Source organism: Filicampus tigris, chromosome 17 (assembly GCF_054856515.1).
Source record: "Filicampus tigris isolate MCC_2025a chromosome 17, RoL_Ftig_1.0, whole genome shotgun sequence".
Lineage (NCBI taxonomy): Eukaryota > Metazoa > Chordata > Actinopteri > Syngnathiformes > Syngnathidae > Filicampus > Filicampus tigris.
The window spans coordinates 6,683,865-6,709,062 of NC_141233.1; the positions used below are offsets into that span (position 1 = coordinate 6,683,865).

At 43.4% G+C, this 25,198-nt stretch overlaps 4 protein-coding genes across 8 annotated transcripts; 3 read left to right on the forward strand and 1 right to left on the reverse strand.

Annotated features, from left to right (window-relative positions):
• Positions 1-85: 85 nt before the first annotated feature.
• Positions 86-5,943, reverse strand: lrrc32 (leucine rich repeat containing 32). The gene is made up of 3 exons (XM_086012845.1): positions 5,746-5,943; positions 4,373-4,466; positions 86-2,807 (listed from the first exon to the last, which is right to left on the reverse strand). The coding sequence occupies exons 1-3, from the start codon at positions 5,925-5,927 to the stop codon at positions 960-962; spliced, it is 2,124 nt and encodes a 707-aa protein (XP_085868971.1). The 5' UTR covers positions 5,928-5,943; the 3' UTR covers positions 86-959.
• A 1,976-nt stretch (positions 5,944-7,919) lies between these two features.
• LOC147133119 (serine/arginine-rich splicing factor 1-like) lies at positions 7,920-10,985 on the forward strand. Of its 4 annotated transcripts, XR_015081916.1 has the most exons (6): positions 7,920-8,446; positions 8,941-9,101; positions 9,187-9,359; positions 9,606-9,879; positions 10,114-10,216; positions 10,497-10,985. XR_015081916.1 is itself a non-coding variant. In XM_086013216.1 (4 exons), the coding sequence occupies exons 1-4, from the start codon at positions 8,253-8,255 to the stop codon at positions 9,795-9,797; spliced, it is 720 nt and encodes a 239-aa protein (XP_085869342.1). In that variant the 5' UTR covers positions 7,920-8,252; the 3' UTR covers positions 9,798-10,985. The 4 variants fall into 4 exon arrangements, 1 of the variants encoding a protein (XP_085869342.1); XR_015081915.1 differs by having other exon boundaries at positions 9,606-10,216; XR_015081914.1 differs by having other exon boundaries at positions 10,114-10,985.
• A 969-nt stretch (positions 10,986-11,954) lies between these two features.
• On the forward strand, positions 11,955-13,704 carry LOC147133120 (dynein light chain 2, cytoplasmic-like). Of its 2 annotated transcripts, none has more exons than XM_086012418.1 (3): positions 11,955-12,120; positions 12,785-12,921; positions 13,137-13,704. In XM_086012418.1, the coding sequence occupies exons 2-3, from the start codon at positions 12,790-12,792 to the stop codon at positions 13,272-13,274; spliced, it is 270 nt and encodes an 89-aa protein (XP_085868544.1). In that variant the 5' UTR covers positions 11,955-12,120; positions 12,785-12,789; the 3' UTR covers positions 13,275-13,704. The 2 variants fall into 2 exon arrangements, with proteins under 2 accessions (XP_085868544.1, XP_085868543.1); XM_086012417.1 differs by lacking the exon at positions 11,955-12,120 and adding an exon at positions 12,383-12,516.
• A 1,544-nt stretch (positions 13,705-15,248) lies between these two features.
• heatr6 (HEAT repeat containing 6) lies at positions 15,249-25,123 on the forward strand. The gene is made up of 19 exons (XM_086013303.1): positions 15,249-15,575; positions 15,831-15,938; positions 16,038-16,178; positions 16,248-16,363; positions 16,773-16,887; positions 17,006-17,107; positions 17,324-17,485; positions 17,550-17,767; positions 18,111-18,291; positions 18,816-19,022; positions 19,241-19,340; positions 19,923-20,392; positions 21,138-21,224; positions 21,561-21,695; positions 21,942-22,064; positions 22,714-22,838; positions 22,908-23,004; positions 23,334-23,538; positions 24,051-25,123. The coding sequence occupies exons 1-19, from the start codon at positions 15,270-15,272 to the stop codon at positions 24,605-24,607; spliced, it is 3,555 nt and encodes a 1,184-aa protein (XP_085869429.1). The 5' UTR covers positions 15,249-15,269; the 3' UTR covers positions 24,608-25,123.
• The last annotated feature ends 75 nt before the right edge of the window (positions 25,124-25,198 follow it).

Sequence of the window (25,198 nt, forward strand, 5' to 3'; positions counted from 1 at the left end):
CTCCAGCGCTAACGTTAGCGCTTAGCATTCTAGTACAAATCCAGGCGATTTTGTCTCAGTAACTGACAAAAAGAGAAGACGAAAGTGTTCTCACAGATATATTTAATCACACATTTTGGCAGTGTACATCATGTTATGAAATTACCTTCATTTTTATAACAAAATTGTTCCACATGGTAAAAAAGTGTCACAGTTCTTATTATTGCGAGTGCTCAGTCCAATAGTTTAAAAATGTTCAATGGCTGATATAAAAATAAATTCTGAAAGTTTTTTTTTTTAGAATTTGTCTTTAGTGTTCACAAAATGACACAAAAAACAAGCGTAAGTGTAAAGTGCAAAACTACAAGTCATAAGAGGATCGGTCGCCTGACTCTGATTATGACGGCATACTTCACCCACTCTTGTTTTTTATTTTTATTTTTATTTTAATGAGCGTTTGTAGTGTTGTTAGCTTTGTTTTCAAGCGAGTGTCCGTAATAGCTAACCACTAGTCCAAAATGTCCATCCAGGTGTTCCTTTTCTCCAGCTGTTCAATTTGATAATTCATTTTCATTTATTTTGAACAATATCAATCGTAAAATTCCACTTTTATGCCAATATTTATCAATCGGCAATAAAGTAAGTGGCGACCGTAAACTTAAAGCTGATTTTCTATTTGGTTTCACATTGAAAGCAAAAAGGTGTCTATGATTAAGACATTATTCGTAGAAGGCCGCTCAAATGGCTGCTAGATCCTGGCACAAGATTAAAGTAATCTGGACTTTTAAAAGTTAATACCTTGGAAGGTTTTTTTTCGAACTGAATTTTAAGCAGGTTACATAATTGGGCTGAATTTGAGCATGTGCTACCCCGCAATCCTTACATGTGAAGTGAACACCATCTCTGGCATTTAAAGAAATCAGATCTTAACTCAAGAATCGGTATGTATATAATCCACTTTCTTCAAAGTGAATTATCCTTCAGGCGCTAAATCTTCGGACAGGCTTCCCCTTCCTCGACTTGCAGTATTTCACCAGCAGTCCCAAGGCAATCCCCGCCAAGAACACAATCACAACGATGACGACGATGTATTTGGCCTTCTTTCGTCCTCGACACATTTCCTGAGTCACCTTCTCGATGTTGACTGGTTCCAAGCCCTCGCGGGGAATGCATGTCGCTGCCTCGATGTCGGGCACTACGACGGCTGAGTGCTGCAGCAGGCGCACTAAGTCCAGGTTCCCGCAGCAGCTGAGCGGATTGTCACCCACGTAGAGCGTCTTCAGTGAGTGTTCCAACGCTGCCATGGTGGTGCGCTCCAAGGTGACCAAGCTGTTGTTCTGCAAGTTGAGCGTCTCGATGGACAGCTCTTGGTTCCACGCAGGGAGGCTGGTCAGTTGGTTGGTGGACAGGTCGACCAGTTTCAGGCTCCTCAACGAGGACATGTCCGTGTTCAGATGGGAAATGTTGTTCTCCCTCAGAAGGAGCTGGACCAGGGAGTGCTCCAGACCAGCCAGGGAGTCTTGGTGCATCTCCATGCCGGGGTTGAGGGACAGGTCTAGCAGGCTGAGAGAGGTGTTGGCAAATGCTCTGTATGGCAACCTCTTCAGGTTGTTCTGAGAAAGGTAAAGGAACTTCAGCTTTGGAACAGAAGAGAACGAGACACAACTTGGAGGATTTTGATCTAGTTTTGTCTCTGAGGGGCACACTCGAAGATTGTTCTCCTGGAGCTGTAGGAGGTTCAGACTTGGAAGTCTCTGGAACATTTGATGCGCAAGGGTGCTAAGGTCATTGCCTTGCAGGAAGAGCTCCTCCAAAGCTTGCAGAGTGCCTTCACTGAAGGAAAGTGTCTGTAGGGTGTTATAGTTAAGGTTGATGATCTTGGCTGCGGGAAGGAGGTCTTTGTGGGTGACAGAAAACAAGGTGACGCAGTTATTGCTCACATTCAGCACTTCCAGCAACATCATGGTGCGAAAGAAGGACTGCGGCAAGCCTGTGAGCTGGTTGTAACTTAGGTCTAAGTGTCTCAGGTGCTTCAAAACCGTCTCAGGCGTCTTTGTCTCTGCCATGTCCGTCACATTGACACTCTGCAGGCGGTTGCGCGACAGGTCCAGATGCCGGATCGCGTTGTTCATGGGCAATAGTGGGAAATAAGACAGTTTATTTTCGCTCAGATCCAGAAATCCAAGGTGGTACGGCTCGGCTGATCTGGTGCTCTGGAAGAGCTCCAGGCTGTTCCTGCTGAGGTTTAATGCTGTCAGGTGTCTCAGATTGAAGTCTGTGATGCAAGCGATAGAGTTCTTGGACAAGTCCAGTTCGCTGAGGCCATCAAGAGAGTCAAAGGCGCCGTCTTCAATCTCCAAAATGACGTTGTTGTGGAGGTTAATCCTCCTCAGGGACAACGCACCACTGAAAGTGTTTTGCGCGATCTTGGTGATGCTGTTGCTGCTCAGCGAGAGCTCCACCAGCGAAGGAGAATCGGCGAGAAAAAAGTCCGACATCCCCGTGTACAAGCCGTTACTGGAAAGATCCAGAGACTCCACGGCGGCAAGTGTTCCGATTTGAGTTTTGGCCAGAGCAACCATGTTGAGATGATTCCCGGACAGATCCAGGACTTTGAGGTCATGCATGGCCTCAAAGAGTCCTGGCTGGATGAAGTGGATCTTGTTGGCGTGCAGGTCCAAGTGATGCAGCCCTGTGTGGCCGGCGAGGGTGTTGCGGCTGAGATTCCGCAGCTGGTTGTGTGAGAGGTCCAGTGCTTGGACGCCCAACGGGAGGTCGGCGGGGGTGCTGGTGAGGCTCAAATCACTGCAGACCACGCTCGTACCCACCTGCCAGTAGAGACAAACACACACAGCATGTTGGTGAGATCATGTCGAGAAAATACCAAAACATGTTCAAAGTGTACTTGTGATTTATGAGGCACGTGATGTGAAGAGGTTTATGACCGTTCATCAGTCCAATAAAAACCTCAATTCTTGGTAAATTCGTTGTTTTGCTGTTTAGAGGCATAACACCATACGACTGTTTCTCAGCTGCTCCAGCCAAGATCTTTCAGATAAATCACAAGGGAAATTCCAGAAAGAAGTACCGCAAAAAAAAGTACCTTAATTACCTTCAGTTAAAAAGTACCTCTTTGTTGGTAACTTTCTCTCCCTTGGCCTAATCTATAGATATTAGACCTATGGAGTTTATAATTGAAAACATATGGCCAGAGGACCCCCACCACCCACCGCTCACCACCACCCACCCGTCGCCCCGTCCGGTCCAAAAACAGCCCATAAAACTGTCTCCATCTCCAATTTCTCACTAAGGCCTTTCAGATTCTCTGAATACTTGCGGTTTTGATGAAAAGCTGCTCAATGCTTACGGGCTGACATAAACAAAGGCTACCTACCGTGTAAAAGGTCCTCTCCACTTTTTAGTGAACCCCAGGGAATACCAAAAGGATTTAAGAACCTTAAGTGGATTATGTTAGCACGTTTAGTGATTGGTTGTACCTTCCATCCATCATTTTCTTCTCTATATTTTGTATGGCGGGGCTTTGATTGGTTGATTGGACTTTAGTTTGAACCGAAAGTGATGAGTGGTTCGAGTCTGTAGCTTCCAAAAATAACAAGAACGTAAATTTCAGAGGGCTCATTTTAGAAGGTTCTTGGAGGCTCAAAATGGAAACATTTGAGAAAATAAGATCAAAAAATTAAAAATGGGTCCCAAAGTGGATGTGAGGGGTAAAGGCTTTGAGTAAGGGGATTAGGATTGATTGATTGATTTATTGATTGATTGATTGATTGGTTGGTTGGTTGGTTGATTGATTGATTGATTGATTGATTGATTGATTGATTGATTGATTGCCATCCCCAACTTCTGTCTCTTCACGCCATGTTTTTGCTATTCTATCATGTTTTTCATTTCGATACTAAAACGTAAAAACCTTTCCAAAAACATTTTTACTAGCTTGTAGTCACCCCGAATCATGATTCAGTCACTCAATACGAACTTTTCTTTCACTTATGACCCATGTGTGATTCAATTTCTCGTCACTTACCTAAGACTCCTCGGAGTAATTCCTTCAAACGATCATAAAACAGGAAGGGGCTGACTTACATTGCCAGTTTGTCACCCAATTACAACAGCACTACACTATTGTCAGTAATCTCAGTGTTGTACAACATATACTGGGAAACCTGGGCCAAAAAGTCAAACGTGATTCGCCAGGAATCTCTCCAGAGTGAAGTCAAATAAATGAAACAGCTCAAGCAGATTAGGAATCTCATCCCTGTTGCCATGTGCAACGTGTCCAAATAAACCCACTCCTCCTTATTTATTTACATTAAAATATAAGGAATGCGCTTCCACTCAACAAATGCTAGAAAGGGAGTAACCATTTACTTACAATGTGGCACGAAGGGCGATGGCGAGGAGGGTGGACCGCCGCCACTACGCAGCTGAGCAGAAGCGTGAAGAGCAGCGGGAAGGTGGCCATGTTGCTGTGGGACAAGGACATCATCAGCGGACGCGTGCACAGGCGCAGGATGCATGCTGGAAGTGATCGGGCCTTCGCAATGAAGGCCAAGAGGAAGTAGACCTGTGCTGACCTTTGACTGAGCTATTTATGCCCAAACAACAGGGGCTTTTTTTGTTTTCTTTTTAAAAGCTGGTTCTACAGAAAGCCAATGAATTTGCAAATTTAATCAAAGAGCATTGTGATGTCACTCAGTCTTTAAAGGAAATCTCTGAAGGAAAAAAAAAAACAGGTTCTAGTTTGTCAACGTGGGAGTCGTTACTCTGCAGTCACAGCCCATGCCCATAGGCAGGATATGCTCATGTATGAGTAGACAAAATGAAAATGAAATGTGAAGTGGAAGCTCAAAGTTTTCAACACAAATCAAATTCATCTCTTTGAGTAAATTTGAATATGTCCTTAGAGCAGGAGGATGAAGAAAGTCTCAGGTATTGGAGCTTGAATACCTGACAGGCATTCATCTGTTTGACTTCATATCTGAGTCAAAGACCACGTTTCTGAGCTCGGTTCCAAATCGGTCTTCTCGAGACTTTACACTGAAGTCTGTCTCAAATCTTTGAAGTGGAGTCCACGCAGCGTCTCAGAACTTTCAACAACGCTTTAGAGCTGCAATATAAGGCAAGTCTCAGGTCCCCAAGCAAGCTGTCAGGTTTCAATTTTTTCAACATGTCCAAGTCCAAAACCATGTTTCTGAGATGGAGTCCAGGTTAAGTCTTGAATGAAAGTCAAGTCTCTGCCGGGGAGTTGTGGTAAAGTCTCTAAATGATAAACTGGAGTCAAATTCAAGTCCTAATTCTCCAAGATGGACTCACAGACAACTCTTTCAATTGCTGTCAAAGGTCAAGCTAGTGTCTACGTCAAGTCTCAAGTTTTCAACTCACATCCGGGTCAAGTCTAGTCGTAAGACTTGAAACGAAAGCCCAAGTCAAAGTCTAGAATTAGGGCCTCAAATCCTAATTGAGCTGGATGTGGAGACGTGTCTCATGTCTTTGAGGGATAGAATCCCAATCAATTCTAAGACCTGCTGTCCAAAGCCTAAGAACTAGAGTCCAAGTGAGGTTTCTGGGCTGGAGTCCCAGTAAAATCAAGTATCAGTCAATTAGCTCTGACTTAATTCTTGACAAGAACGATTCATCTTGTTTTTGATGTTGTACATGATTGACCTGTATCAGTGATTATTTATCCATAAATGATCAAGACTTTACATTTTACATGGTGTCACACAATCCAGAACCAACATGTACCTGACTCCTAGCAGACGATTTGTCTTTGCAGCGTGTCCTGACCACGTTGATTTCACATCCTGAGCCCCTTGTGTGTACACCCCGCCTTCCAACACCACCAAAACCAGATCGACAGAGACCGCACGACCACTGGAATCCCCAATGCTCCTCTCAGCTGACTCTTTTCCCTTCTTCCTCCTCATGCCGCTCGACTCGGACTGCTTGTTCCAGCATCCTGTGAGAACATCCTGCAGGGCCACTCCGCCCCCCCAGCCCCCCTTCCCTTCATGGTCTCACTCCCTCCTTCCCGCTCTTCTAAGGGAAATGCCTTAAAAGGGGGGTTGGCAGTCCGATTGGATTCCTCATTTCAAGGAGACACATGTTTATGTCTTCCGCAAATAACCCCGATTTATCAAAACCTGACCCCCTTTCTCTTTGTTATCATCAGAAGGAATTTGGGGCATCTCAGCCAAACAGTTGAAAGGTTACATCTGCTTTTGCTTAGCAAGAAAAACATGCTCTGTATATTGTATTTTTAGGACATTTGAAACAAGCATTTGGGGATGGGAGGCGTTTATGAGTCCCACATCCTTAAGACTTGTGACGTGCCTAATTGTCTTATGACTCTTTGATGGTTTACACCACAAATTACACAATATTGACAAAAAAACATTTTGTGATGTTGAGACTTCCGCTGATGTTTGTTTCAAGTAAAGAGGGATATTTGAGGCTTTTGAAGGTGGTTACTTATTAAAAAAAATTCTAGAATGATGTACACTTATTTCATTTTGGCATAGAAACACACATTCACATTAGAATCTATTAAGGGAAAGTTTCATAGATTTAAAAAGTATTTTGTTAAATTAATACTTTATTATATTCAATGTTTTATTGTGTATTTTATTTACTTTATATCTGTTGACTTTTGGCACAAAAATGTTTCCATTTAAGTTGATCAGGAGATAAGTCAATAAATGTCAATTTTAATTAATAATGTCAGTTTAATTCATAATTTGCCAATATAAATAATACATTCATGTCTTAGGCATTATTTTAATGTATATTCATTTAATTTGAGAACTTTAACTAAGGGACGATTGAATAAATATTTTCCACATTTTAATCACAAAATCAATATAAATTAATACGTTTCTTTTTACAATATGGCACAAAACATACTTACCCGTTTTATTCATGAATGGACATTTTTTATAATATTCTTTACAATTTTATTATTAAGTAATTTCATGCATGTGTGTGTATATATATATATATATATATATATATATATATATATATATATATATATATATATATATATATATATATATATATATATATATATATATATATATATATATATATATATATATATATATATATATATATATATATATATATATATATATATATATATATATATATATATATATATATATATATATATATATATATATATATATATATATATATATATATATATATATATATATATATATATATATATATATATATGGCGGCACGGTGGTCTACTGGTTAGCACGTCCGCCTCACAGTTCAGAGGTCGTGGGTTCGATCCCGGCTCCGGCCTCCCTGTGTGGAGTTTCCATGTTCTCCCCGTGCCTGCGTGGGTTTTCTCCGGGCACTCCGGTTTCCTCCCACATTCCAAAAACATGCATGGTAAGTTGATTGGACTCTCTAAATTGCCCCTAGGTGTGATTGTGAGTGCGGATGTTTGTCTCTGTGTGCCCTGCGATTGGCTGGCAACCAGTTCAGGGTGTCCCCCGCCTACTGCCCAAAGACAGCTGGGATAGGCTCCAGCACGCCCCGCGACCCTTGTGAGGAGAAGCGGTACAGATAATGGATGGATGGATATATATATATATATATATATATATATGTAATTTCATTAATATATTCATTTAAGCACAAAAAACCTTTCCACTCAGATTTTGATGGATTCGGGGACATTTGAATAGACCATTTAACACATTTCACATTTAAATTAAGTTAGCGTTTATTCTACCCATTCCCCCTCCTTAATTACATTTTATTCAATGTGTTACTTCCTGGGTGATAGCTAGATAGCTAGATATTGTAGATATGAAAGAAAGGGAGGTACGCGCACTGAAGTAGTTGACATGTTTCTCCTGTAGGTAGCAGTGTGCTCATCACCCACAGTCCCCAGCCGCCTTTAAATAGTCCAACGAAGAAGACGTCGCTGTTGGCGGAAAGTGGACAGGCGAGCACCTTGAGGGAATTAGCGCGATCTTTTCCCCACACTTTAATACCTTGAGAGAACTCTACCGCGAGCAAGTCGTGCAGCAATATTCCCCGTGCGTTTCCAAACGGCGAGTTGTGAGATTAGTTGAACCGCAACCGAGGGTCTTTTTCGCCTCAGCAGGGAAGCCAGCGTAACACGCCAACTAGCCTCGCTCGATAGCCTCAGTAACTTGCTAGCTCGCTAGCTAGCTAGCCCATCCATTTCTACACTACTACGTCCATTGTGCGCTAGCTAGCTTGCTAGCATGTCTGGCGGAGGCATTATCCGCGGACCGGCGGGAAGCAACGACTGCCGTATCTACGTCGGTAACCTGCCTCCCGACATCCGCTCCAAGGACGTCGAAGACCTCTTTTACAAGTACGGCTCTATCCGCGACATCGATCTGAAAAACCGACGAGGGGGACCGCCGTTCGCCTTCGTGCAGTTCGAGGACCCGAGGTGAGCTCGGAGCGCATGCTCCCCACGGGGTTGGCTCGGATAAAGTTGCATTTTATCGGCTCGAATTGCGTTGTTGGTTGTTTATTCAATAAAAGGTATCTCAATTTTGATGATTTGAATAAGCGTAAATGTGACACCTCGTGACCCAAATTGATCAAACAAAGAACATTAAATTTAACACGTTAATTTCTGAGGATTGATTATTGAATTACGATGAGGAAAACTCACTCCGGTTGCTAGCAAATTTATTATAAATTGAATAAATTGTTAAGGAAATGAATTGATCATATTAAAATAAGCATAAATGTCTTACATCAAGCTGCAAGTATATCCAGCAAAGACCATTGAACTGCACGATTCTTAATTTTTGTGGTTATATGCTATGCTTCAAAGTAAGATATGATTTATGAAATCAAGACTGGTAGTTCAAACTACCCATTATAAAAGACCTGTGTATATGTAGTAGTTTCATAACTTTGTGTTTAATTTGACAGAGATGCAGACGACGCAGTGTACGGTCGTGACGGCTATGACTACGACGGCTATCGACTGCGTGTGGAGTTCCCCCGAAGTGGCCGAGGTGGAGCGGCAGGCCCCCCCAGGGGCCGATACGGACCCCCATCTCGGCGCTCCGAGTACAGGGTCATCGTGTCAGGTGGGCTGCGGTTTCCTCGGCGTGACGGTTTGGTGTAACCCCGAAACGTCTCTTAACTTGTGATTGTATTTTTTTTTTTGTTTAGGTCTTCCTCCTAGTGGGAGCTGGCAGGACCTGAAGGACCACATGCGTGAGGCGGGTGACGTGTGCTATGCTGACGTTAACCGGGACGGCAGCGGCGTGGTGGAGTTTGTGCGCAAGGAGGACATGACCTACGCCGTGCACAAGTTGGACAACAGCAAGTTCCGCTCCCACGAGGTAGGCGGGGCAGAGGGGCAGGAGCCCCAAAATAGGTGTTCCAAGGCCAGTCGGGAGACTGTCCAGCGTATCCTGGGTCGTCTCTGGGGCCTCCTCTTGGTGGGACATGCCTGAAACGGCTCACCAGGGAGGTGTCCCTAAGGCACCGCATCAGGCTTCTCTTCATGAGGAGTAGCGGCAGCTTTTCCCCTCAGCACCCAATGTGTTAAACATGCAACACTTAGCATATTTATTTTGTGTGCTCAGGGTGAAACGGCGTACATCCGCGTGAGGATGGACGGCCACCGCAGCCCCAGCTACGACCGCTCGCGCAGCCGCAGCCGAAGCAAGAGCCGGTCGCGCAGCTACTCCCCAGCTCGCCGCAGCCGGGCCTCACCGCGCTACTCCCCGCGGCGCTCTCGCTCCCGCTCCCGTTCCCGCTCTCGCTCCCGCACCTAGAGCCGCCGCCGACCTGACTTGACGGAGACCGGCACTTCGAGAGGGGGGGGAAGAGACCTCGGAGTTGGATCCCGTTTCTCATGTATTTCTCATTAGCCCTTGCCGTTTTGTGCTTTTTGTTGCTTCCCCCTCCCTTTTTTCCCTCCCTTCACTGTGTGTTGGGTGACTTTTTTTTTTTCTTTTTCATTTTACTCACCATTCCTACATTTTCCCACCCCCCCTTCCCCACACCTTGATTGCTGCCGCTATTGCTGTGCTTTTTATTTGGCTTCTCAAAGCATTATATCCGCTGATCTTCTTGTGTGTCTCTCTGTAGAGATCAGAGCGGCAGGATAGGATGGGAAGAGAAGGAAACAGTTCAAATTAGGATAAACAGGAGGAGGAGGATGAGGAGGAGGATACAAATGTGGCACGCAATGGTATGATGGTTGTGCCTTTACAAACATCTAATTGTGAGGCTGTTCACATGTTTTTACACTTAAAATGGCGCCCCATTGTTTCTCAATACTCAACCCCCCACCCCAAAAATAAGCTTCTGCATCTATTTTGTTTGTAGGTGGTGTGTCCCCCCCACTTTTTTTTTTTTTGTTTTTTGTTTTTTCAAACCCTCTTAAGTGACATCAAAATGTAGATATTTTTCCATTAAATGCGAAGGTGTGATTCTAACTCCTTCTCTTTGGTTCTGCTGGTATTCTGAAGGTTTGGACTGGGCTCATTGTCACCCCATCCGGAGCCGGATCAGGATTTAGGATTTTTAGGCATCAGGATGGATACAAGGAGCAGGAGCATTGGAGATTTTTCTTTGTTCGTTTGTTTGTTTGTTGTTTGTACCAGGAGAAGCTCCCACATCCAACCTTTCAAGAAATTGTAGTTCCATAGTCAAATCTGATTCGGCGTTCCCAAAGAAGCACATTTATTGGCTATTTTACATGTTGTGGAAATTCATAATTAGTGGCAGTGTTGTGACTCAAATCTTCTTTTTTCTTATTATTGTTGGAAAAGGAAGAGCTCGGATCAAAACCACGAAGGGCTTCCAGACGGTGAAGGGAGGGGAAAAAGAGAGGGAGGGAATGTGGTTTGTATCTTCTTAGATCCGCTTTTTCCTGACGAGAAGGTTTCTGTTTTTTCTTAAGTAGAGTCTCCGGTGTCATCAGAGCTTTATTCTCTTTTAATAAAACTTAAAACGTTTGCCATGTGTCTGGAGTCATCTCATATGTTATTGAAACCTGCAGGTTCTTAAACATACCAATTTCTCTTTGTACAGCCACACAATTACAAAATGCAGTGAACATGCAAGTAAAGTAAAGTTTACTCAACTTTAGTGAAACAGCTACTTGGGTACTGATTAATGGGAAGGGATACCAGTTTGATACAGCCTTATGAAATGACACATTTGCTCTAATAAGCTTTATGTTATTAATAACTAATGATATGCATCTATGTGAAGACACTTATGTTAATGATTTCTCAGCAATTTGGAAACAAATACCAGATGCAGATGTTATTTTAATCTTTGCCATGGTTTGCATTTTCAAAAGATCACATAAACATTCCTAGGAAATCTCCCATCTATTTTTAGAGCAGGCCCTCGGTCTACACGTGGTCCGCGGGCACTACGTTGATGACCCCTAGTTTACAGTACTATATAGCATTGTATATTGCATATATATATTGCTTATTGAATGCAATGAAACGTTAATTGAGAATGCATTTCTTGTGCATCTCTAGTCATGACTACACGTTTTGTGCAAATCAAACTTGAATAAATGTTGAGTCCGGTGTGCTTCTAAACTCATTCTTATGTTGACAAATCACTCATAGACGTTTTACTCTTTTGGGACGGAACAAAAGACTTATCTCCGTTATCACATGTTCGGAGTTAGGTAATACTGTCGCTTCTTTATGTCGTCATCATCCACCAGTCTCACTTTCGGTTTAGCAGCCAAACTGCTTGTTTCGCCCCTCCTGACCCCTTTAATTCACATAATTAGACTTGCGCGGTGGAATTATCGCGACAACATGAAATAAAATTGTCTTACATCACGCAAATTTTCGTCTATTACTCGCGTATTTTTCAAATGTGCTCAAGTGATCTTCGATTTACCCAATCACGCGCCGATTTGGAGAGGAGGTTGAGTGGTGCATTGTGGGATGAAACAAGATGCAGCCGTCATACCCGGAAGAAGCCCGTAGACAGCAGCCAATCAGCGAGCAGGCAGTAAGGGAAGGGCGGCACTTGGGAAGAAAGCACGTTGTCGTCAGTAAGGCCGACACTCTTCACCGTTTCGTGTGACGTTTTTACACCACAATTTGGGGAAAAAAGGTACGTTTGCTTGTGTGCATTGTTGCTAATTGATGCAAATGTTTGGTTACACGTCATTGCCGGGCAGTCGTACAAATGATTTTTTTTTAATTGTGGTCTCACGTGACAGGAGCTCACCAGTGATTGCAGAGTGACGCTAATTGTTAAGTGTAAATATTGTTAGTAATGCACTCAACCACAATACTCTAGGCCATGTTACTATAAAGCCCTCAAAGATAATTAATAGGTGTGGTGTACTGATTCATTAATAAACCCTCGCCACGTGCATTAATGGGCTGCACTTTTGAAAGTGGGGCACAAAGTTATTGTTTTAATGCGTTGTGTCAGGCCTAATGATTTCGCACGTCTGTCTGGAGTCACGACTTCAGACTTGTGTCGAGTTTGCATTCTTTGCGGGTGGGTTTTCTGCAGCTACTTTATTTAGCTTCCTTCCATAACGAAAAACATAAATGTTAAAAAAAAAGCCATAAAATTATCTGTAGGTCTGAATGTTTGTCTAAAAGTGCACTGTGATAGGTCTGCGACCAGTGCAAGGTATACCTGACCTCTCCCCAAAGTCAGTTGAGAGAGGATTGAGCTTACCCGTGACCCAAATAAGGACAAGTGCTATTGAAAATGGATGGCTGGATCTAATTGTCTTATCTTTCATTTTTGCGGTCTATAGCCAACATGTCTGACAAGAAGGCTGTGATCAAGAATGCGGACATGTCCGAAGAAATGCAGCAGGATGCCGTGGACTGCGCCATGCAGGCTATGGAAAAGTATAACATTGAGAAGGATATCGCTGCCTATGTCAAAAAGGTGCATATAGACTTGCAGATTCTTAAAATGTGAGACACTCCAGCAAAGTGTTTTCCTGCTATTTTATGTGTGGTGTATTCCGGATGACTAAAACAGCACACTGTATATAATAGTATATAAAAAATCACTCTTAGGATAATCATCCAGAAAATTGCAATTGCAAGGCAAGAAAAAAAAGCTTAAATTCATCATCTGTCTATTCTGGACTCCCACAGGAGTTTGACAAGAAGTACAACCCTACATGGCACTGCATCGTGGGTCGGAACTTCGGCAGCTACGTGACGCACGAGACCAAGCATTTCATCTACTTCTACCTCGGCCAAGTGGCCATCCTACTCTTCAAATCGGGCTGAAACTGCCCCATGTTTTTTTTGTTTTTGTTTGTTTTTGGACCACCAACCATTAAACAACTCCATGCTGTCTGTCAGCCACTCTGCAGACGGGACTTCTCGAGGTTCCTGCTTAGACTGTTTTGTTGCTAAATGAAGGAGACGATGGTGCTGTGTCAACCACGTTTTGGGAGCTATTTGTTTTGCTATCCCGGCGACGGATGCTCTTGTGTGCATTTATTTCATATGGATCCTTAATTTCTCGCAGAATTAAAAGGAGCGACAGCTTTTTTTGTGTGTGCCAGGCCGTAAATAAAATGTCACACTTCCAAGTTTAGTACGTGTTTGAACTTCACTGTTGTTGTAGTTTCATGTGTTGATGCATGGTGTAATTTTGCTTCCATTCTGCACAAGAACACTGTTGGAATTAAATATTGTCTTGTATTTACATGTATACTGGTGTCTTTCTTTGGAATGAAGCAACAAATTACACCAGTTGGTATTTATTTTATGTTTATATTTATAGATTGAGAGAGGAAAAGATGTAGGATCAAATTACTGTTGGTTAAAATTAAATAGAGCATATTTTTATAAGTTATCTATTATATTAAATTTTTATCACACGATTTCTTCCATTATCAATGGTTTTATTACTCTTACTACTCACAATACTCCAATCTGGAATAACAGATATGTATTATTTAAACGGAAATTCATTTTTAAGGCAGAATGGCATTCAAAAGGAAGGTGGGCTGTTGCACACTTGTTAGATGTAAATGGAAACCGGTTGCTAAGTGACGATTTTTGTCAAAAATACCAAATACAATGTAATTTGAAGGAATACACAAATATAATAAACACAATTCCGACCTCTCTAAGAGCGATGGTGAAAGAAGATATTCGAAATTCTGGAGTCTCTCAAAATCTGAGATAATTGTGCAAAAGCTGGGGTGGGTTTTTGTGGTCATTATATATAATAACAAATTTATCAGGAAGTTGTTGTTAGATGAGTATTACCCTAGTCCAATTAAAAGGTTGTATATCTTGAAACGATTTGAGAGGGATAAGATCCAAAGCATCAGAAAGAATGACCATATATTTAATTCCCAGTGCCACCCAAAGCGATAGACGTTCAATTTAAAATCTTGAACGAAATTTACCCAACAAAGGAGTTTTTAAGACTGAAGTTTGATTTTGATGTGAACAATTGTGTATTCTGTGATGATGTTGAAAACCTAAACCATTTGTTTTTTCATTGCAATGCTGTATATTCCTTTTGGAGTGATTTAGAGAGTTGGTTGCAATCTAAAAATATCAACTTCCCCTTGACAGAAGAGACTATTTTGTTTGGTGTGTTTCAGGAAGATAAGAAATTGGAATTTGTCTTGAACGTTTTATTGCTTTTAGGGAAGTTTTCATCCACAAGTGCAGATATCTGAGAAAAATAGCCGTGTCTACTCCACTGGAAAAATTACTACTTACTTTTTTGTAAATCTCGGAAGCTGATTAGGGACAAAAAAGCCATTTGCCTATTCTCTTTATTGGAAATGTTTGATTTACTGTAGAAAGCCCCCTTACAAATTTAATTTCTGTTTGTTTTCTTTTAATATTATTTTTTTACGTTATATTTTGAATTGCATTGGGATGGTTCATATGCTCAATCGATGTGAAGCAAAAAAGCCCTTTGCCTATTCTCTTTATTGGAAATATTTGATTTACTGTAGAAAGCCCCTTTCAAATTTAATTTCTGTCTGTTTTCTTTTAATATATATATATATTTTTTATGTTATATTTTGAATTGCATTGGTATTCTTATTATGCTCAATCGATGTGAAGCGATGTCATTTGTTGATATGAGTGCCTATTTGTTTGTATATAACTGTTCAATTTTAAAAAAACGAACAAAAAAAACAACCTCTTGCTACTCTCCAAGCCCTCAGGTGGCAGTACTATAACTAGTGTTTTGCCAACTCACCACATTAAAACCAACGAAGAAGTACTTACCGAACACAAACCAAAATGGCTGCTCCTGGCGGGTTATCGGTGCCGCCTGCTCCCGCCATTCGCCGTGATTTACCCGTTTACACCGCGGTGTCTCTCTCCGCCGATGCCGCTCCGTTCACGCCTCAGGGGGCCGACGTGTGGCTGCGCGGCGCACGGCCGCAGACGGAGGCCGAGCGGCTCTTTTGCCGCTGCGCCGCTAAGCTCCGAGGGCTGCGGGCGGACTCGACCCAGCTGCGGGAGGAGCTCAACCTCCTTTTCGACCAGCTAATCTCCGAGAACTTTAACCGCAGCTTGGAGCCCAACATAAACATTCTGCCGGAGGTGAGGGGAGGGCACCCGGCGGCGTTTTTAACTATCTAGTAGTTGTTACAGGGACTTAAGTCGAAACAGACCCACAAGCCTTTCCGTTCCCCGTGAAGAGTGCACTTGTCCAAGGTTCTCAAATTGTGTGGGGCGTGATGGAACGGCGATCTCATCTACATGAAAACATTTGGACAGGATGTGAATGATCTAACAGTGGTGAAGTAATGTACGTCTAATTTTAGAAATTGGAAAAGAAATCACTTTTAATTTCAGGATGTTTGTATCCTGCTGGTGAATGCCAGCCGACTTGTACCGATGAGTCAAGAACATTTGGTTGTCAAGCTGTGCAAGCTAGTGCATCACCTCCTGAACCAGCTCAAGGTAAGTGACTATTTCCTCAAATAAATATCTCCAGCGTCTTTACCCAATTAGTCGCTGTGAAGAAATTAAAAATTCATTTTTTAAATTTTTTATTTGAAGGTAATAATGGACGAGCAGACGCTGGATGTCCTGCTGAAGTACATGACGGCGGCGTTGGAAGCGTGCAGCACATGGACGCACCTCGGGGTCCTGCAGGCACTCGCCACCGTCGTCTACGGCAACGGACCGCAGTGCCACCAGGTTCCACGTCTTGCACGCACTCCATGACCACCACTGCTGCAACACCAACATTTATTTCACGTTTTTTAGCACCTTGACAACCTCCTGGGCGAAGGTGGAGTCCTCCTGCTCTACAGTGCCCTCTCTCAGCCAGATATGGATCTACGTCACGTGGCCCTCACCTGTATGGCCAACATCTGTGTCAGGTGGGCCTTATATCACCAGCTACATGGTACAAATATCTAATGTTTGCTGGCTGTCTCGTGTGGGCCAAAGTTATATAGCGCCAGGTGGCGCTATAATCAAAACAAACGCACGCACACACACACTCATGTCATTTGTTGCAGTGGGGATTACTGTAACCTGCATTGTCATATAATGAGCAGAAAAGTGAGGGAAAAAAATGTTGCCCATTTACAGGAAATTATGTTTTGTCAGTTTGCATCTGGAGATGGTGTATTCTGAACCTGAGATCATTGTATGGCCTATGATGTCATACAAAGTAGGCAGTACAAGTCTAAAAGTCAAATTCCACTGAATGTAAAAGACCTCAAATAAAAGAATGCGACTGTGTAATGTGTTCTGTAGCTCCTCTTGCGCTTTGTCTCCTTGCAGGATTTCGGGTCAGCCGCCGCTGGACGACAGGCACAAGAGCGTATGTTTCTCAGTCTTCCTGCAAACGCTGCAGGCGGTCCGACCGGACGACGGCGACGAACTCTTTTACTGTATTGTAAGGATCATTTGTTTCTTTGTTTGGGACTTTTTATTGTCAGTGTCATTTTGAAGCTAGGACATGCACAAATGATTCACCTTCAACCACCAGCTGAGAATGTGTGTTGCATGTACAGGTGCTGCAGGCCGCACTGAAAGGACTACATTGTTGTCTATTGGGCGGGAAGTGGAAATTTGGCGGCGGCGAGGTGGTCGGCTCGGTGCTGGCCGCTCTCAAGGTAACAAACTGGATTTCACAATACCTAAAAGTGGAATATGGTCAAATTCATGCCAATCTTGGTTGCCTAACGCTTCAGATTCCATTACCGTTTGAAGTGGTCACATTCCCAATGTAGGGTTACAGGTTAGGTTTAGCTTGGGATAGTGTAGGGTTGGTAGATGTTGGGCCTGTCAAGAGTCCAGCTCTTCTATTAATACGGCCAATCGTTTCTCAGAGGCTCATGTTCCAGGGAGCTCCAGGCGTCAGCGTGGAGTGGCCTGCTGTGCTCTACCCAGCACCTCTGCCGCACTACGAAAGCCCCTCTTCGCGCAAACCCGACGACGAAGCCCCAAAACCAACAGAGGCGCCAAAGGACGGCGGGGGGAAAGCGTCTGCGGTGAGGCGGTGGACCTCCAGTGCGCTTCTTCGGACGTGAGGAGTCACAATTTTTCCCTTGGCAGAACAAGAAGAGGAGGTCCAGAGGGAAGATTAAAAAGGCAAGCGTGGAGGAGAGCAGGCGGGATGACGACGACGATGACGGCGAGCCGGCACCGTTGGCGCCTCATAAAACAGGAAGTCAAGCTAAACCTTCTGCGGTTTCTCTGTACCCCTCGTGGAAGCGGAACACTTCTGATTCTGAGTTTTCGGACCCGGAAGGCAGCGTGCAGAGCAAGCTAAGGTAGTGAAACGTAGAAGCTTCCTATGAAAAACTGACCACGGGGCTTTTCATGATGTACACAATGTAATGAGACACAAGAAAATCCTCCAGCCCTGTAGGTGGCGGTAATGCCAAACATGTTAGGTGCCATCTGCAGACATTTTGAATTTAGAGATATTTTTGGTTCATATTATGCATTCATTTATTAATAGCTATTAGTTGAGGGAAAGGTGGAAAATAATATGCTGTATTGTTTAACAATAAAAAACTGAAAATTTCAATTCAAAACAATCTGCATGCACATGAATAAATGAAATGAAGATGGCAAAGCTAATGTTAAACAACCCTTTTCTTCCCGCGTCAGGCTTAGTCACGCTCGCGTACGCCAGGGGGCACTGCACTGCCTGCTGGCTGTGGTCAAGTGGGTGGAGAAGCGGACTCTGTACGGCTACTGGTCCTCCTTCATTCCCGACGCGCCTGTTGAAAACGGAGCAGCACCGCCACTCACGCTGCTCACCATCATACTGAAAGACCCCTCGCCCAAGGTTGGCCAACGCCACGACTTGACCACGCCCCTTCCATACCGTGTCACGAAGGGCTGTCCATAAGGCCTTCATTTTTCTACATAAACAGTACATACACGTCTACGAGCATGACTACTGTTCAAAAGTTTTCTTTTTGAAAACAAAAACATTCCCGATGAACATAATTTAATTAATCAAACACACGCTCATGTCATTGCTAACATGGAAAAAAATAGTTACCGAAATTTAAAAAAAAAGACCGTTCTTAGAGACCCCCATATTTTTGAATGGTATTGTATGTAAACACAATCATTAACATTTTAACAACATAAATGACCTCAGCAAATATTTGTGGCTTGGAAGCACGTGAAGCTACCACAAAACACTAAAATAGCATTAAACATTTCCAACATGTGGCAACATGACTGCTTTTACATCGCATAACGAGCACCTCGGGAGCAGCACGAGTGTCTGTGATTGCTCCTTTCTTGTCAGATATGCAAAACAATGTTAAACTGATTTCACTCCTGGTGTGTGTTTCTTAGGTCCGCACGTGCGCGCTCCAGGCGCTGTCAGCCATGTTGGACGGTTCCCGGCAGTTCCTGGCCGTGGCGGAGGACACGGCGTCGCCGCGCACCTCCTACACGCCGTTCTCTTTCACCTTGGCCACCGCCGTCCGAGAGCTGCACCGTTCCCTCAACTTGGCTCTCATGGCCGAGACGTCTCCTCATACCCTCACGCAGGTCATAAAGGTGATGATTCAATGATCGTTCACACGTTCCCATACTAAGATTTTTTTTTATCTCCTTATAGTCAATGGAAGTGCTTTTCCACCATCTTGTGGCTTCTGTTAGACAAAAGCAGTGCGTTCGTTGCCTGGAAATTATAATTACTCAATTACTTGTGGATTTTCGCAATTCACGGGGAACCCTGTAGTTAAAAGAATAAAATCAATTTACTTTGTTGTCAGTGTTTGGCCCACCTGGTGTCCAATGCGCCGTACCATCGCCTGAGGCCCGGCCTGCTCAGCTCACTATGGAAGCAGATACGACCATATGTGCGCCACAGAGGTAATTATATCATTCCATAGTAAGACATTACAAAATTCTCGTGGACGCGTTGTTTTGCTGCTTAATTAACATTCCACAAACGAGATATTAATCAGAATGCCAAGTTTAGGCTAGTGAAGGCGCATCACAAGTAGACCCACAAAAAAGTCTGATGAAACCGTGCTCGAACTCTGCCATTTTGGATTGAAGCTGCCATTTTATGCTCGTTTTGACCGTTTCCAGGGGCCTTTGAAAATTGGTCTTATAGTAGAGATTTTGACCAATAATTACCAAATTGAAACCATGTACACTACATGAGACGGATAAGTGACATTAAATTGTAAATAATGCGCTTGTCATTGCGCTTGTCAAGTTTGATGACTCACCATAAAACATTAAAACCTTGACAAAATTATACGGCAGAAGCCATTTTATCAACATGAAACTTTTTAGGCGTGGCTGTCATGAGTAGACCCACAGAAAAGTCTCAAGAAGCCACGCCTGAAAACACACAGTGGCCCTCTTTGGCTCCATTTGATACGCCATGTTTGTATGAATTTGCCCTTAAAGTGAATGAAATCATTTTCTTTCCCGTGTCCTCAGACGCAAACGTGCGAGTGTCGGCCCTGACGCTCTACGGCGCTCTGGTGACGACTCAGGCGCCGCTTCCCGAAGTGCAGCTCCTCCTCCAGCAGCCGGAGGGCAGCAGCGCGAGCGGCGGCGGCGGCTCCTTCACGCCGCAGGACTGTCGCGCCCTCAGCTGGCGGCAACCCGTCGAAGCCCCCTCTCCGCGGGCTCCTCGCACACCCAAGGAGGCGGAGGGCGGCCCGCCGTGGCTGCTGACGCTGTGCGCCGCGCTGGTGACGCAGCCCAGGGAGGAGCAGTCGGACAGCGAGGGCGTCGGAGGCCTGGCCTTGGAGCCGTCGCCGGTGCGCCTGGAGGCCCTGCAGGTGCTTTGCCACCTGGTGCGAGGTTACGTCTCGCTGACTCAAGCTTGCCTGTGCGAAATCGGGCAGCTCTGCGCTCGTTGCCTGGCCGAGAGCGACCCTTCCATACAGCTCCACGGCGCTAAGGTACGGCTTGCTGATGTGTTGTCAATGCTCAGGACATTGTTTCTCTCTCGGGTAGTAACAAGTACCACTATATAGATTATAAATTCTCCAAATATATGCACAATAGTATATATGAAGATCGTGATCTTTTTCTTTTTTTTTTTTTTTTTTTTACATTGTTTTCAATGTTCGTAAAATGCTTTGTTTTTTTTATTATTTAGTTATTTAATCATTTGTCTTTCATACTTAGCATTTATAAATGATTAAGTACTTAAAATGTCAATTAAATACAAAATTCTGTAAAAAATACTCATAAAATGCTCCATAATAATATCTTTTTTTAAAATATTGTGGCCCCCTCCAAGACTGTAACCATGGATCTATGTTGAAATTCTACTTGTGATAATTGCCAAAGAAAAAAAAAAGTTTCCTAAAAAAATGTAATATTTGTGTATTTTAAGCCAAAAGGGCTTTTTGGATTTTTTTTAATGTGATTTTATTTCACAACTAATAGCTATAAATAAATACAAAGATAAAAACCTCGCTAGATAAAATTCTAAATCTAATTGTGACCATCCACCACCTCTTTTATTAATTTGAATTAATTTTTTTTTTTTCAAGAAAAAATTACATTATGTATTTGTGTACATTGAAGTGCTGGAGATGCATTTTAGTTTTTTTACCAGCATGTTTTTTCACATGTGTGTGGAAAATGTTGTCATTGTTCTAATTGAAGTGTATTAAGAATGGTGCACTCTTTGTGCAGCTGCTAGAGGAGCTCGGAACCGGAATTATTCAGCAATACCAGGCGGAGAGTGGCGTTCCGCAGAGCTCGCGGGTCCCACTGAACCAAGTATGTTGGTGATGAGACACACAAAAATCTACGGATATTTGGCTTTCATAATCAACCTAAAATAAACACGCACTATAAGCTATACGTATAGGATAGAATATCTGTTGGTAAGTTTGCCTTTCACAGCAGTAGTTGGGACGTGTATTCAAAGGGTCTGTATTTTTGTATTTCCAAATGGTCAAATTTAGTTCCCCTATAAAAGTTACAGTGCGTTTTAGAAAGCCGAATATCCAAAGCTTATTGTGGGTTATTATTGTTATTTTTTTTAATAACTTATAAGGCTTGTAGATCAGATATATTAGAGAACAGATATATTTAATGAGCTCACTTCAAAAGGTGGTGCAGTTCTGGACGGAGGTGCTGAGCGGGCCGCTGAACGGCGCACTGCAGAACCAGCAGCATCCCACGCTGCAGACCAGCGCTTGTGACACACTCGCCTCCATCTTGCCGCAGGCCTTCGCTCAGCTGCCTGTGAGTTTTTATATATATATGTATGTGTATATGTATATATATATGTATATGTATGTGTATCTGTATGTTATATTATATACTGTATATGAGTAGTCAATACCGCCAACTTAGTGAAATCTAGTGACTTTTTTGTGGCGTTCCATTGGTGATTTCTGGAGACTCTTGAGACCCCTCAAGTGCAGATACTTGGCCCAGCGCATCCGGACTGCAAATGAATTGCACTTGTTTGCGCATGTCTTGTCACAGGACAAGATGCAGCTGATGTCCATCACTGTCCTGCTGGGCCTCACCTACAGCGACAGTGACCTGGTCAAGATGGCCGCTGTCAGGGCTCTGGGCGTCTACGTGCTCTTCCCTTGCCTGAGAGAGGTTAGGGTGGCATATATTTGATTTTTTTGTGGGCTTGTTTTTATTTTTGCAAATGCTAATGTTTTTTTTCATACATTTGAAAATGTATATATTGCCTACACTATATATTTGTTTAAAGCACTGGGGGTGATGTCACTTGGGGGGGGGGGATGTCACTTAAAGCGGAAATCAACTCAAACATTTTTTTCAAGAATATGTTCCCAGCAGGCCCACTGGTTGAAAGACGGCATTCTGATTAATATTGCGTTTGTGGAATATGAGTTAAGCAGCAAAATACACCCCTTTTTAGCCATCTCAGGGGGCGGCCATTTTGTCATTTCAGTAGACTGAAAATGACATCACAACTACTCAGGGCTCAGGTAACGACCAATCACGGCTCAGCTTCAGAAAGCAGGTAAGCCGTGATTGATTACCTGAGCCCTGAGTAGTTGTGATGTCATTTTCAGTCGACAAAAGTGACAAAATGGCCGCCCCCAGAGATGGCTAAAAACGAGTGGATTAACTCTTATTCCACAAATGCAATTTGTATCACAATGCCTTGTTTCAACTAATGGGCTTGACTTCGATCAACCAATCACTACTACAATGAATGCTACTTAGTAAATATGCTGCTTAATTAATGAAATTCATTGTTTTGTGTTAATTTGAGGACTTGATGTTTGTGGCGGACACGGCTAACGTCATCCTCGCCGCCCTGGACGACCGATCCTCCAACATCCGCGCCAAGGCCGCCTGGTCTCTTGGTAACCTGACCGACACGCTCCTCGTCAACATGTAAGACCTCTTCGAACGTGTGCGCGTGAGAGTCTGTGTGAGTGACGTTTTGCTTCCCGTCTCCTCCAGGGACTGCGTGGAAGTCGACTTTCAAAAGGAGATGTCAGACATGTTGCTGCTGAAGATGCTGCAAGCGGCCACGCGGGCGGCAGCTGACAAGGACAAGGTGACAACTTTTGTATTTCCAAGTTAAAGTCAGTCCAGATGTTCCAGTAGGCTTTGCATGACATTTTTTGTGGTCACATTTAATATAAAGTAACAAAATCCTGTCATTTCAATAGGGGTGTGTAAACTTTTTTGAATCCACTTCAGTTATTCTACCACTGCACTTGTTAGCACCACCAGTACCAAAAAGTGGTATGGTACAGATCTGGTATTAGAAAATTGTAGATGCACATGGTTTCACCAGATACCCAAAAAACGGTTTGGTCCAGACACACACATTATTCTGACACTACTTTAACAAATTTGTTTTTTTTTTAATGACCCACCCAGGTGAAGTGCAATGCGGTGCGAGCCCTCGGAAACCTGCTACACTTCCTGCGCGAGGGTCAGCTGAGCCGCGCGGCCTTCCGACAGCCTCTGGAGGACGCCGTGAGAGCTCTGGTCAAGACCGTGCAGTCGGTGGCCACCATGAAGGTGCGCTGGAACGCCTGCTACGCTCTGGGCAAAGCATTCAAGAATCCAGACCTGCCGCTGGGTAAGTTCGCCACAAAGTCACCTGGGCTATGATTAGGATTTTTGGATTTTTATTGTAATTATTGTATTATTTTGTTTTTTTCTTTATTCGTGTTCAAATAAACATTCATTAATTCAGTGTAAATGATGCAATGAAATTTTGTTAAATAAATTGACATGCAAAGTATTATTTTAATTTTCTATTTTTATAATTGTAAATTATCCTGACTCCTGATGTCACAAGGCTAAGTCTTGTTTTGATACAATGCAGTGCTATTTTTTTCTAAAAATCGGTAATTTTTTGGGTCGGGGGCTAAAAAAGATTACTTTAATGGAAAAAAAAATGATTTGCTAATTGTGGTACCTAGTCTTGTGAATTTAATTCATTTTGTGACCAAATTTGCATTTCAATTGCCCTGTACACCAAATCAATCACGTTTTTTTCATCAACAAAATAGCAGTGGATTGTAAAATATAAATGATTGTAAATACAGAATATGTCTGCATTGTCTAAACGCTGCCCCCTCCATGTAGAGTCCGCCTGCTGGTCCGGTGACGCCTTGGCCGCCCTCTGCAACGTGGTGGCTTCCTGCAAGAACTTCAAGGTGCGCATCAAGTCAGCGGCCGCCTTGGCCGTGCCCGCCCACCGTCGTTGCTACGGCGATGCCGAGCGCTTTGGACACGTTTGGCGCTCACTGGCTGCGGCGCTCCTAAGCAGCGAGGACACCAACGACTTCCTGGAGTACCGCTACAGCGCCAGCCTGCGCCACACGCTTTCGCGGGCCCTGCTGCACCTGCTGCGCCTTGGCCTGGCGCCGGACCTACCCGCAATCTCTGCCTCGCTTACCGGCGAGGAGGGCAGCGGCGTCAGGGAGCACCTGCTGAAGTACTTGCAGGTTGAGGGGACGGCAGGGGAGGAGAAGGACGCGGCGGCGGGGGATGCTTTCAACCCGCAGCAGAGAGTCCAGAGTCTACAGCAGACGGTTCAACGACTCAAGGTGATGGAAGCCGGCACGGAGGAGGAAAAGAGCGCGAAAGAGGCGCTGATTTGCTTCCTGGAGGATTTGCTGAAAGACTGCAAGGAACCCTGATGAACTCACAACAAAATGGACACCCTTGTGCCTTAATAAAGGCTTTTTATCGTACACCATGAAAAATTTGTTTTGTTTTAAAAATATTATTTAGTGTTATGTTACTTGATCATTTCAAAACATCTACTAGCTCGTCTACATTGCCTTTGATGTTCAATTAAAACTCATGACATGTCAGCAAAAGCACGTTTGACGTGTTGGAAGCACTTTTAAGTGATGAGCTCAAATATTCATCCATCCATTCATATATACCGCTTGTTCTCATTAGCGTCACGGGTGAGCTGGAGACTATCACAGTTGACTGGGCGAGAAGCGGGCTACATCTTGGACTGTTCTCTAGTCAATTGCAGGGCAAATAAACAGACTTTCCTGCGCACATTTACACCTATGGACAATTTGGCAAACATGGTAACAATATGCAAATGCCACACAGGAAGTCTGGAGCCTTAATTCAAACCTCAGAACCTCAAGGACTCATCATATCTGCCAAATGAAATAAAATGACAATAATCATGATTTGTTTTTGTTCAGTATTTGCTTAGTTTTGCAAGTCATCCTTTTAAAATGATTCAGCAACTCTACTGAAGACAA